General features: G+C 45.1%; 1 protein-coding gene across 1 annotated transcript; it reads left to right on the top strand.

The window, feature by feature from the left end:
* Window positions 1–6,879: 6,879 nt before the first annotated feature.
* On the top strand, window positions 6,880–7,913 carry CYSLTR2 (cysteinyl leukotriene receptor 2). The gene has a single exon (XM_007466432.1). The coding sequence runs from the start codon at window positions 6,880–6,882 to the stop codon at window positions 7,897–7,899; it is 1,020 nt and encodes a 339-aa protein (XP_007466494.1). The 3' UTR covers window positions 7,900–7,913.
* Window positions 7,914–12,817: the final 4,904 nt, after the last annotated feature.

The following is a 12,817-nucleotide window of genomic DNA, read 5'->3' as shown; positions in this document are numbered from 1 at the left end:
TTGAACTCATCTTACCACCCCAAACAGCAACTTCCTCTTATTCTTCTTCTGTTCTTTTTATCTTTGTAATGTACCTTTCTCCCCCTCAAAATACATGAGAGGGTCCTTGACCATCCCCACCTCCAACTGCCCCTGACCTTCCATAATTAGTCCATCCCCAACTCCAGTCAACTCTCATTCCTTTCTACTCTCAGTCTCATCCAGATATGTTCACCCCTTCTTTCCTGGGCAATCACAAGAGCAGCCCCACGTGTCTCTCAGGACCCAGGCTTTGCCTTCTTCCAAAAGGTCCTCCATCCGCTGCCAGAATCACACCTTTAAAATGCAGATCTGCTCCCCACAATTCAAGGGCTCTCATTGCCCTCAAGATAAAACCCAAATTCCCCAGTGTGGATGTAAGTCATTCTCAAACTACCCTCTGCCTACCTCGTCCTTCCTTTCATGCCTCACCTAGACTGTCATATTTGCAGTTCCTCAAACTGTGTCCCTACATCTTAGGGCCTCGGTCTTTGGGCTCTGCTGCCAGGTCACAGGCTTGTACCTGAGAACCGCAGGTAAGCACACCTGTGGACTTACAGTCCTGGTCAGTGCTGATGATGGGGGCAGGATGTGTGATAAGGTCTATCCTGGCAAGGCATCAAAATATATAATTTTTTCTAAGTATAAATAAAAATAACTTCTGTGAGGTTTTGAACAGTTGCAGCTTTGCAATGACCACGAAAACATTCTAATCATCCACATAAGCTCTTCATCCTCATTAGACTTTGGTCACGCAGCATGTTTAGTTTTCTTCATAACTGAAATCTGGAATCTCCATCTGCTGCTGCTTTGCATTGTTTCTTCTTTGTTGTTTTATTATCAGTAAAGCTGCAGGAGACAAAGCCTCAATTCTTTCCTTGTCCCAAGACCGCTTTCAGTCCGGGAAGCTGTGCTCTCCCTCTAAGGCAGTGCAAATTACGCTGTCAATTTATTTCCTGATTTTCCTTGAATTTACCTCTTCGTATATTTCTCAGCTTCCTGTCACATACTTAATTGGTCTGGCTGATTTTTACAGACACTTCTAACAGGCCATTTCTTTTTCTTTTCTTTTCTTTTCTTTTTTAACAGTCTAGTGAAAGTTTGCAGTGTGGTGTAGTCAAGTGTATTTTTTATGGGCGGAAAAGAACAATCAAAGTGTTTTAAAGATTTCTCAAGAGAAAGTGGCGAGCTTAATGGAGTTTTGGATCTGAGCTGGCCCTGCTTTTAGCCTGTGGCTGTTAGCTAAATGAGCCTTCTAGGAAGGGTGTTTGTGTATTTTCTTTCTTTAGCTTTGCAAGGATTAAGATGCTCTTGGAATCAAAGTCCCAGCTTCTGTAGTTATCCTCTTCCTACAAGTGGGGCTGTTTGATAGCCTTGGGCCACTCCCACTCCCATCCCCCTCCAGCCCCTCCAGGGCCCAGAACCAATCCCAGTCTGAGGCAGAGGAATTGAAGTAACTCTGGGACTCAGTGTTACCCTTTGGGCAGATCTGATCCTGATCTGGTGCCTCGATTCTAAAATTGGGCATCTCTCTTTTTCCCGAGATTTGGTCCCCACCTCAACAGGGGAAAAGGGCCTCTGTCTTGGCGTCCCTGGCCTGCGTCTCTGTGCCCAGAGTATTGTCCAGCACTGAGGTTCTCCATGACTCAGGACCTGCCTGCAGTGGCCGACCCTCCTCTCAGATCCAAAGTCCTCTTCTTCCATCATGGCCTGGAAGTACAAGGGCCTTGCTGCTTGCAGACTGACCTTCCCTCGTGAGTTATGCCTTCCTCCCCAATTGCTCAAGAAGTCTCTGTTGCTAGGGTCTGTTGTTGGTCCCCCCATATCCCTCAATTCCCTTGTGGAGCAACTGTCACCATCGTTTTTATGATTTCTTGTCTGTGCTCATACCTGCTGGATCCCATGCTCTGCCTCTGATAAGGGACTTTCCCCAGCATCTGTAGCTGTCCTTGCACGCTTGCCACCCCCAGTGAAGGAGGAATGCAGGGCGGGGTCCCAGGTTGCCCTTCTCATTGCAATTTACAGGCCCTGTTGGTCTTGAGATGGGAGAAGTGGTTTTAAGGTCCTCATGGTCAAAAAGTTTAAGGACTTGATTGCTTTCAAGTCTATTTCTACTTTTTCAGACCTTTTCCTGATATAAGCTTTTCCTAAGATTATATCCCAATCCTGGCTTCAAAGTCAGGGCTGTGTGGACAAGACTCTGTCCTTTTCAAAATGAGAATTCCTCTGGCTGGTCACATAACAGGCTTAGCTCCCTTGCCTGTCTCTTTGTCCTCTGAGCTCTGTGTTAACCCTGGTTCCGGTGCTCTGCCCATCCAGAGCTGACACGTAATTGTGACACCTAATCCAACTCCACGCTGGCTTCATGGACTTGGTTTGTGCATGCTGCCTGTCCTATTTCTAGCATTTCAACTCTGTACTACCTGATTTGGGGTTTGATCCTTCTGTCTTGGCCCCGCCAACCAACAGAATCTCTAATTCTCTCTAACGTTGAGTTAAGACAAAATCTCCAAGCTTCTCTTTTTGCTGTATTCCCTTTCCCAAGTCAGGCCTACAGACTTCCAGCCTCCATGTGATTGTTTCTCTGAACTGTATCTCCAAGCCCAGCTAATGGCCTCACCATTCTCCCTGCAACCCAAGCTAGAAACTTCAGACTTGCTGGTGAGACAGATCAAAAGGGGAGGGAGAGCCATCATCCATGCAATCAAAACTAAGGCCCTAGAGTCATCTCAGAAATAGGATGTGACATATCAGCTTTGCATAGGAGAAATTTCATCTGGTCAGTCTACTCCTAGGCCTCAAAAAAATCAATTTACATAAACCAGACTCACAGGGGTCTAAATTTTCACCCACAATTCTTGGTTTTTTTTTTTTCAATTTATTTATTTTTGGCTGAGTTGGGTCTTCGTTGCTGCGCGTGGGCTTTCTCTAGTTGCGGTGAGCGGGGGCTATTCTTCATTGTGGTGTGCAGGCTTCTCAGTGCGGTGGCTTCTCTTTTGTTGTGGAGCACGGACTCTAGGCACGTAGGCTTCAATAGTTGTGGCACGCGGGCTCAATAGTTGTAGCTCGTGGGCTGTAGAGCACAGGCTCAGTAGTTGTGGCACATGGGCTTAGCTGCTCCACGGCATGTGGGATCTTCCTGGACCAGGGCTCGAACCTGTGTCCCCTGCGTTGGCAGGCGGATTCTTAACCACTGCACCACCAGGGAAGTCCTTTACCCAGAATTCTGATTTGTATATTTACAATGGGCTATTTCACTTTACTGGAATCTTCCATTCACGATCCACAGTCCACACTTACAGAGAGGCCTGACTAAGCTGATGGGGTCATCAGAAGGTTCTCTGGTAGACTGAGAGCAAAGGAGTGGAGAAGGCTTGAGATATTTTCATAATAAAAGGTCAGAATAATCTGAGAGTAATCAGTGTTTCTGTAGAGTATACCTTTGTAGTAAACACCAAGAGGAGTGTACTTTCTACTCTTCATATGAATGTGAGAATTGAGGTCATCAACTCTTCCGTGTGGTCAGTGGGGTAACAAACGTTGAAGCTAGATCACTCCTGCGCTGATTCATGTGAGTGGAGCAGCTAGGGAGCACTTACTCGGTGCCAAGTACCCTGTAAGACTCTCTCTATCTCTCATGTAATCCTGACAACAGCTCTATGAAACGTGTGTTACATATCGCTACTGTGGGTTGAATTATGTCCCCTGAAAGGTATGTCCAAGTTCTCACCCCAGGTTCCAAATAAGCACTGTGGTCTTATTTGGAAATAGGATCTTTGCAGATATAATTAGTTAAGATGAGGTCATATTAGATTAAGGTAGGTCCTAGGCCCAGTATGACTAGTGTTCTTGTAAGAAGAGGAGAAGATACAGACACGGACACACAGTAGGAAGATGATGAAAAGATACAGAAGGAAAATACCATGTGACAGAGTCACGTGGCATATGCATCTACAAGCCAAGGAATACCATGGACTGGGGGTAACCACCAGAGGCTGGAATAGGCAAAGAATTCTTCCCTAGAGCCTTCAAAAGAAGCATGGTCCTGCTGACACCTTGATCTCAGACTTATGGCCTCCAGAACTTGAGAAAATACACTTATGTTGCTTTATGCCCCCCAGTTTGTGGTACTTTGTTAAGGCAGCCCTAGAAAACTAATACAATCTCCATTTTTACAAACAACATAATGGATGCCCAGAAATGCTCATTTCCCCAGTAAGAAACGTTTAGAACCCCATGACTTCAGATACTTGAACCCTTGTTGACTGATCTGGCCCATTAAGTAGGGATCCTCTTCCTTTTCTATCAAAACCATTTTCTAGTTAAATTACATAACATCAGCATTTCACAGAGACGACTTTGTAGCACACTTGTGGGATATTAGATTGTGTTAGTGTGCAAAAAAGTTTTCAGAGTCAAAAAAAGGAGGGTACTCTGTTATTAAGAAGACTTTTTTTTTTCTTCTAGGACCTCTTAGAGCCTTTAACATGAGTTATGAATCTCCAAGAGAGGGACACTAAAGCTTGCTGTGTTTCTCAGGCTGATCTGAACACAGAAGCCTTTTCTTACACAAAGCATCTCGTGGAATTTGTAGTTTATGGAAGATAATTTGGGAAGTGCTGAATTAAAGGAAAAACTTTTTTTTTTTTTTACATTATTTACATGCCAACCGTGTTTTCTGAGTTGCACCTCCACACGGGTCTCTGAAGGAGAATTGAAAAACATATTTACTGCATCAGAAGTATATTTACAAACCATATATTTGGGTAGGTTAATTTAACTAATGTTTTACCATACTTCTTATAGTTTTTGGATCATTATGTGAATTCTCAGAGTCAGTGTCTTCTAGTCAAAGGCCTATAGGAACAAACCTGTAGTTGAACACAGTTGGGTTTATTGATTTGTGGTATCAGTGCAGAATGTACCATGTACCATGTACACCATGGGAAATTAGGACATTTCAGAAAGAGAGTGTTAGGAAGGAGTTGTTATAGGATTTGTGCTTGTGTAATTTGGGGGTTAGATTCAAAAAAGAAGGATTTTGAAGAAATGAAAATGGCCATTAGTTCTTAGACTCTGAAAAACAGGGATCCAGACTATCATACCCAGACAAAGAAAATACCGCCCCACACACAATCTACCTGTTTTTTCCTAGACATCCAGAAGGTTCCCCCTACCTCTGCAGTCATGGGCTGTTCTGTACTGTTTATCTAGGTGAGGCAAGAAATGTCAAGTATAGGGCTTCCCTGGTGGCGCAGTGGTTGAGAGTCCGCCTGCCGATGCAGGGGACGCGAGTTCGTGCCCAGGTCCAGGAAGATCCCACATGCTGCAGAGCAACTAAGCTTGCAAGGCACAACTATTGAGCCCACACGCCACAACTACTGAAGCCCGTGCACCTAGAGCCTGTTCTCTGCAGTAAGAGAGGCCACCGCAATGGGAAGCCCGCCCACCGCAACGAAGGGTAGCCCCCCACTTGCCGCAACTGGAGAAAGCCCGCACACAGCAAAGAAGACCCAAAGCAGTCAAAAATAAATAAATAAATTTATTTAAAAATAAAAGAAATGTCAAGTATAAATTTCTCTTTGGCTAGCAAAGAAGAAATTAAGAGCCATGTGATGATCCATGACAACTCTGCCTAACGAATTTACATTTAAACCAAGGCTTGGTCAAAGATAAACAAAGCTGCTCACTACTCAAAGTGGTAAGACAGATTTTATTCAGTAATATACTATTGCAATAGGGAAGAGAGTCCAACATGAACTGAACTCAGAGGTAACTGGATGTTTAAAAGGGAGAGAATGAAGGAAAGGAGAGGGGAGTGAGCAGGGGCTCAGTAGAGCCAGGGAATTTAAAAATTACGGAAAGTAGGGCTTGGTGGCGCAGTGGTTAAGAATCCGCCTGCCAGTGCAGGGGCACGGGTTTGAGCCCGGGTCCCGGAAAATCCCACATGCTGCAGAGCAACTAAGCCCATGTGCCACAACTACTGAGCCTGCGCTCTAGAGCCCATGCTCCGCAACAAGAGAAGCCACCACACTGAGAAGCCCGCGCACCACAATGAAGAGTAGCCCCAGCTCGCCGCAACTAGAGAAAGCCCGCATGCAGCAACCAAGACCCAGCACAGCCAAAAATAAATAAATTTTAAAAAAATTACAGAAAGTAGGAAGGGAAGGTTGATCCAAGTGAAAAGCATCTGTGTTGGCTAACTGGCACTTATAGAAGTTAGGCTCTAACTTCTTTCCACAGAGGCCGGAGGCAGAGGCCCTGTGTCCAGGTGTGGGCTGGAACAAACAGAAAATTCTTTCAGCAGGCTTGAGTTTTCTCAGGCTATGTAAGAAGGGGAGGGTATGGTCATCCTAGAGATGCAGCCTTGAGCTGTTAAAAACCATATTAGCACTTTTATGTTAGCTGTTATTCAAGTCTGTGTAGGCCAAGGTTGACACCTGGTTGAGAAGAGGACTCAGAAGAGCTTGGCTAGAGTTTGATCAAGAAGAGAATCTTTGTCAGCTTCCAGAGCAGAAGCTGTGTAATTGATGACCTTCTCCAGGGTCAGAGACAAGCTTTGCATGATTCTCTTTTGGGCACTGGGCAAAAGTCCCCCCAGTTTGAGGATTCAGCTTCAACCAAATAAATTAATGTTTATTCTGCTTTCCAGAAATTTATCATGAAATGTAATGAAGCATACAGTAAAGACATATAGTAAAAGTATAAGCATACAGTAAAAGTGTAAGCATATAGTAAAATATAGCCAATATTTTTTGACTCACGTTTCAAAGAAAAACTAGTATTTCTCTCTGTTTCATTAAAACCTGGGAAAATGTAAGCAGGAAGTAACTTTCTGTATCTGTTTCCTTTTAATTCAGCATGGAGAGAAAACCTGTGTCCTTACCTCCGTCCATCTCCATATCAGAAATGGAACCCAACGGCAACTTCAGCAATCACAATAGCAACAGGAACTGTACAACTGAAACCTTCAAGAGAGAATTTTACCCCATCGTGTACCTGGTAATATTTATCTGGGGAGCCTTGGGGAATAGCTTTTCCATATATGTTTTCCTGCAATCTTATAAGAAGTCCACATCTGTGAACGTTTTCATGCTAAATCTGGCCATTTCCGATCTCTTGTTCACAACCACACTGCCCTTCAGGGTTGACTATTATCTCAGAGGCTCCAGTTGGATATTTGGGGACCTAACCTGCAGAATTATGTCTTTTTCTATGTATGTCAACATGTACAGCAGCATTTATTTCCTGACTGTGTTGAGTGTTGTGCGTTTCCTGGCAACGGTTTACCCCCTCCGGCTCCTGCATGCCACTAGCATCAAGAATGCCTGGATTTTATGTGGGGTCATATGGCTCTTCATCATGGCTTCCTCAACAGTGCTTCTGAAAAACGGCTCAGAGCTGAAGGGCAATGTCACATCCTGCTTGGAGCTGAATCCCAATAAAGTTAGTAAACTGAAGACCATGAACCACATTGCCTTGGTGGTGGGCTTTCTGCTGCCATTCTGTACGCTCAGCATCTGTTACCTGCTGATCATTCGAGCTTTGTTAAAGACGGCGGTCCCAGAATCAGGGCTGCGTCTTTCTCACAGGAAAGCGCTAACCACCGTCATCATTGCCTTGATCATCTTCTTCCTGTGCTTCCTGCCCTATCATATACTGAGAACCCTCCACTTAGTCGAGTGGAAAGTGGATAAATGCAAAGGGAGTCTGCATAAAGCTGTGGCCATCACACTGGCTTTGGCAGCGGCCAACAGCTGTTTCAACCCTTTGCTCTATTACTTTGCTGGCGAGAATTTTAAGGACAGACTAAAGTCTACACTCAGGAAATGTCATTCACAGCAAACAAAGTGCAGCTTTCCTGTGTGTGTGTGTGGTTAAAAAAGGAAATAAGCGTGTAAGGGGTTATTAGGTGAGGCTGTTCCTATGTCCTTGTGTCCACCTTCATTCACACGTAGTCTCCAAATGACTGTGTATTTATACCATTTCCAACAAAGGTCGATTCCCAAGATTGAATTGACCATGACTTTTGTTAATAAGACCTACTTCAAAATTTTCATTAAGTGTATCTTCAGTGTTTGAATCTAAATAGAGAGTATAGCAGGAAAAATCCCTGTTAGAGTCTTGCAACTTGAAATGTCAGACTGGGAAAAAATGCTGAGCACGGTGACTGCTGCTTCTCATCAGATCCCCTACCAGATCTCTGGCCCACTAGGCATTCTAAATTCTTAATTTTAAGGCCACCCCAACATTCCTAGCTTCTCCAGCTCCTCTTCCCTCTTCAATCCCCTGAGACAGAGCCAGTTAACAAAGCTACTGGAGGCCCCAGAGCAGATAAGAAAAGCATCCTTCGAATTCAGGAGAAAGACTTAGACTGTGAAGAGGAAGGCTGTCCTCTAACAAAGCAGAGTCAAGGTCCCCAACAAGCACAGTGGGACAAAAACAGGGAGAAGAGAGAAAGGGGAAAAAAGAATTTCATTTTGCACTAGGAGAGGGTCTCTAGCACACTGAAGGCAAAGGGCATGCCTCTGTCTAGTCAGGGGGTGAGGAAAACAGGAAGAGTAGGAGGAAGACCTGGGGCATTGCCCTCACAGGTGGAGGGATTATGTGCGGAATAGGAGAGAAGGGGATCCATTTTACTGTTGAGATTTGGGCCTGGGCTGTTCACTGCAGTTCCCATCTTGCAGGTTAATCCACTTGGATGGGAGCCAGAACAGAGGAGGTGGTGCTAAGGGTCTGGCTGGGCACTCAGAGAGAGGGTGGGGTAGAAGGCAAGTTGCAAAGATTGTGGTACCCCTGAAATTCTATTAACATTTTGGCAGAACATGAGTAGGGTGGCTTTCTTTTGAGAGAGTGTAGCAAAGCCCTGGATTGTGGGAGGGAGGTCCTTTCTGTCCAGTGAAACAAGGCTAAGGAGACTACCTACTGCTACCACCATGACCACTGTACTGCCAACAATTGAGTACCCTCTCTGTGCTGGGCAGACTGCACGAGTCACTTCCCATCCGTTAATTCCGTTTAACCCTCACACCAAAGCCCTTCATCTTCATTTTACAGATGAAATCAAGGAACTTGTTCAAGTTCAAACAACTGCGTAAGAGTTTTAAAAACCGCTGTGCAGAGAGGTTGGCTGGGTGCTTTCCCTTCCATTCCCCTTGCAAACCTCCCTAAGGATTAGTTGAAAGTCTGAGTAAGAGTTTTCCTCTCCCATCAGGTACCTACCGCTTCTCACTCTCATGAGAAGACTGAAGGCTGAAGTTTTCTCTTTGGAGTTGTTGACCCCGAGATAGAGTGGAGGGTGGGAGGGTGGTGTTCTGAAGCTAGCAAGGGACTGAAGGAAAGTCTTCATAGAGAACAAGAGCCCCAGAGCCATTCCCTCACTCAGCTGCAAGAATGCTGACAGACTCATATCTTGTCAACACAGAAGCCTGGAGCCTCCTCCTATGGGGAATCTGCCCGACTCAAGGAAAAAGACCAACAGACACAGACTTTTGGGGATTCTCCCAACACAAAAGCTGGTGCCAGCCCTATTACTTACCGGACAGGAAAGCCCACACTGCAACTAATCCCTTCTACTCATAGAGAGCATCTAATCAACCTGTTAGAGCCTCACTCTTATTATGAGCAGTCAATGACGACCACACATCAGAGGAAAGGGCCTGAACATGAGAAACCAACAATAAATGAGAGGGTAGATAGAGACATTTTCAGTATGAAAGGTCTCAACATTTTTAGCACCCTCACACTTTTTATTAGAAACCTACTGGAGAATTTACTTCTCTAAAATCAGAGATTAACCAGGATAAAGGAACACCTGACATCTAGCAAACAAGGAGTAAGATGAAGAAAACTCCCAGCACATTTGTGCATAAATAGCAGAAAAACAAGAAACTAACTGATCTGCACACGTTGGAGGGATTTATATTTTTCTTGGATAGCGTGGGATGAACTAGTAAAAATACATAGGAAAATAAACAAGTGAAAAGACAATGCAATTATTAAATGCTAAGGAAAAAGAAATTGTTGTTTAAGAAAGGAAATACAACCATAGTGCACTACATGGCTCAGCTGTGAACAATATTTACATAGAGAATGTAAATAGCAAAATACGGTGATATAACTTTTTTCAGGAAATGAGGGGGAGAGGATGTGTATGAGGGGGGAGTGGTATAATACATCTATGTTCCTATATTTTATCACAGAAAATTTGTAATAACTAAAGCTAAAGAATGACAAATATCTGTATAAAAATGTTATTTAACAATAGAGGGTGAAGCCCAGAAGAAACAGTGAAAAGCATTGACAGGGATTGCCTTTGGAGAGAAGTTGGGTGTGGGAGGATAAGGTGGGGATTTCTTTTTTCCTCTTAATAAGTATTTAACTGTCTAACTTGTGAATATGTATTGCTGAAATAAAATAAAAATTAAGTTGAAAATTAATTTTAAAATTCAAATTAATTCTGCCTTAAAAAAAAAAAAAACAGAAATGGAAATTGTGCACTGAGAGAAGAAAGGAAAGCAGAAAAGGACTACATTTGGACTTGGGCCCCTGAGGGAAGCCCACTCAGCCCTGCCATGGAAAGGGAGCTCCTTTCTGGGGTGAGGGGAGTCACCTTCTGAGGTGAGGGGTGATTTGGTATGTCAGGATTTTTTAGCTGTAAGTAACAGAATACCCAACTCCAAGGGGCTTAAACAACCACTATACTGCTTAACTGAACCATACAAAGGGAAGTTGGACTTCAGGCCCTGTTCAGCCAGGATTTCTGCAAGCCTTTCTCTCCAAGTGTTGTCTTGGTCCCATGGCTGAATCACCTCATGGAAACAAGCTGATTGCAAGCAGCCTGAGGCTACATGTTTCCTTACTTGTATCCAGGAGAAGAAACAGGGTATCTCCTGCCCAAGTCATCTAACAAAAGTCACAGGGTTCCTTTTGATCAGACCTACTCAGATTGCATACCAGCTCCTGATAAACCAAGGAAGAAGAGATTACTCTGACTGAATGAGGATGGTCGGAGTCTACACCTAAAGTGGGAGTTGTGGGCAGAAGATCAAAATGGCGGGCGGGAAGATGCAAAACTCACTTCCCCCCACAAACACATCAAAAATACATCTACATGTGGAACAATTCTTGTTGAAAACAAAGTGGAGTGGCAGGAAGACTCCTGCATGACCAAGGCTGTAAGAAAGATCCACATGGAATCAGGTAGGAAGGGAAGAGAAGCTATTGGGTCAGGACCTGTGCTCCTGGGAAGGGACTCAGCAGACAAGGGAGATTACATAGGTAGAGACCCTCCCTGGGGAGTGAGCAGTTAGAGCCACACATTGGGCACCCTTACCTGGGGCTTGACACCAGGAAGACGAGTCTCCTTGGCTGGTTGGAGGGCCAGTGGGACTAAAAGGAGGGCTATGGGAAGCCTGGACTCCACTCGTGAGGAGCATGGACACAGTTACTTACTTCCAAAACAAGGTGGAGAGGGTGGCCGGTTTTCTGTGACTGCCCCAGCACGTGTCCCAGCCTGAACCAAGCAACTGCTCCAGCCCCTCTTGCTTCAAGATGCAGCTCCACTTTGGGGCAAGGGCTGCTGCGGCCAAGGAGAAAGCTCGGCTATGAGACACAAAAGGAGCTCAAACCGAAAATGGTGTCTGAGTGACACTGGGGCAGTCATTACTGGTGCGTATACAGGCAGCATATCAGAAGCAGTCCTGATCTCTGTCTGGGTCCGGACCTCCACAATCCATGCCCTGACCCGTGCAAAGCACCCACACTGATCCCACCTGACCTGCAGTACAGCTCCACACCAGGCTAAGGGTGGCAAAGGCCAAGGGAGAGCTCAGCTGTGAGGGACAAAGGAGGCTGAGACTCCAAGCGGTATCTGAGCAGCGTGGGGAGGCAGCTACTACTGGGGCTTACACAGACAGCCCATCAGAAGCAGTCTGGGTCTCTGACCCCAGCCAGATGTCACAGCCCACGCTGCAAGCCATTCTGAATGCTCACACCACCCCTCTTGCTCCAGCACTGCTTCCCGCTGGGGTGGGGTGCTGGTGCTGGGAAGGGCGAGAGCACACCCTTACAGGGAAGAGAGCCCGTTTGTATCCGACCCTCAGGTCTTCTGCTCCAGCAACTCGGGACCCACCCCCACCCCCAATAAGGCAGTGACAGCCACTGAGCAGAGAAGAAGCCCCTGCTTACACCCGGCTCCGGCTCTCCCCGCTGCATCTCTAGCTCCACCTCCTACCAAGATGATAGCTGCCAGCACACCCTGAGGAAAGATGGGACTTGTGTTCAGATCCAGCTCTCCCACCAAAGCCACTGGCACATGCAGTATGTACAGGGATGCTCCAACACAAGGACACCCCCTTAAGATCACAATAGGTAACTGTTTCATCTAATTTCATAGAGACAGAGAAAGTTAAGATGAGAAGAGAGAAGAATTTGTTTCAATTGAAAGAGCAAGTGAAAACCCCTGAAAAAAACAACTAATGAAACAGAAATAAACAATTTACCAGATAAAGAGTTCAAAGTGTTAGTAATAAGAATGCTAACTGAATTAGGGGAGAGAATAGATGAAACTAGTGAGAATTTTAACAAGGAAACAGGAAATATACAAAAGAACCAGTCAGAACTGAAGAATACAATAATTGAAATGAAAAACACACTAGAAGGAATTAAGAGCAGACTAGGTGATACAGAAGAAGGAATGTATAGGTCAGCTGGAAGATAGAATAATATAAATCACCCAATCAGGACAGCAAAAAGAAAAACAAGGCTTCCCTGGTGGTGCAGTGGTTGGGAGTCCGCC

This window comes from Lipotes vexillifer, unplaced genomic scaffold (genome assembly GCF_000442215.2).
Source record: "Lipotes vexillifer unplaced genomic scaffold, Lipotes_vexillifer_v1.1 scaffold384, whole genome shotgun sequence".
Classification (NCBI taxonomy): Eukaryota; Metazoa; Chordata; class Mammalia; order Artiodactyla; family Lipotidae; genus Lipotes; species Lipotes vexillifer.
The sequence above is the reverse complement of the archived record's forward strand: the minus strand, read 5'-3'. Positions and strand labels throughout refer to the sequence as shown.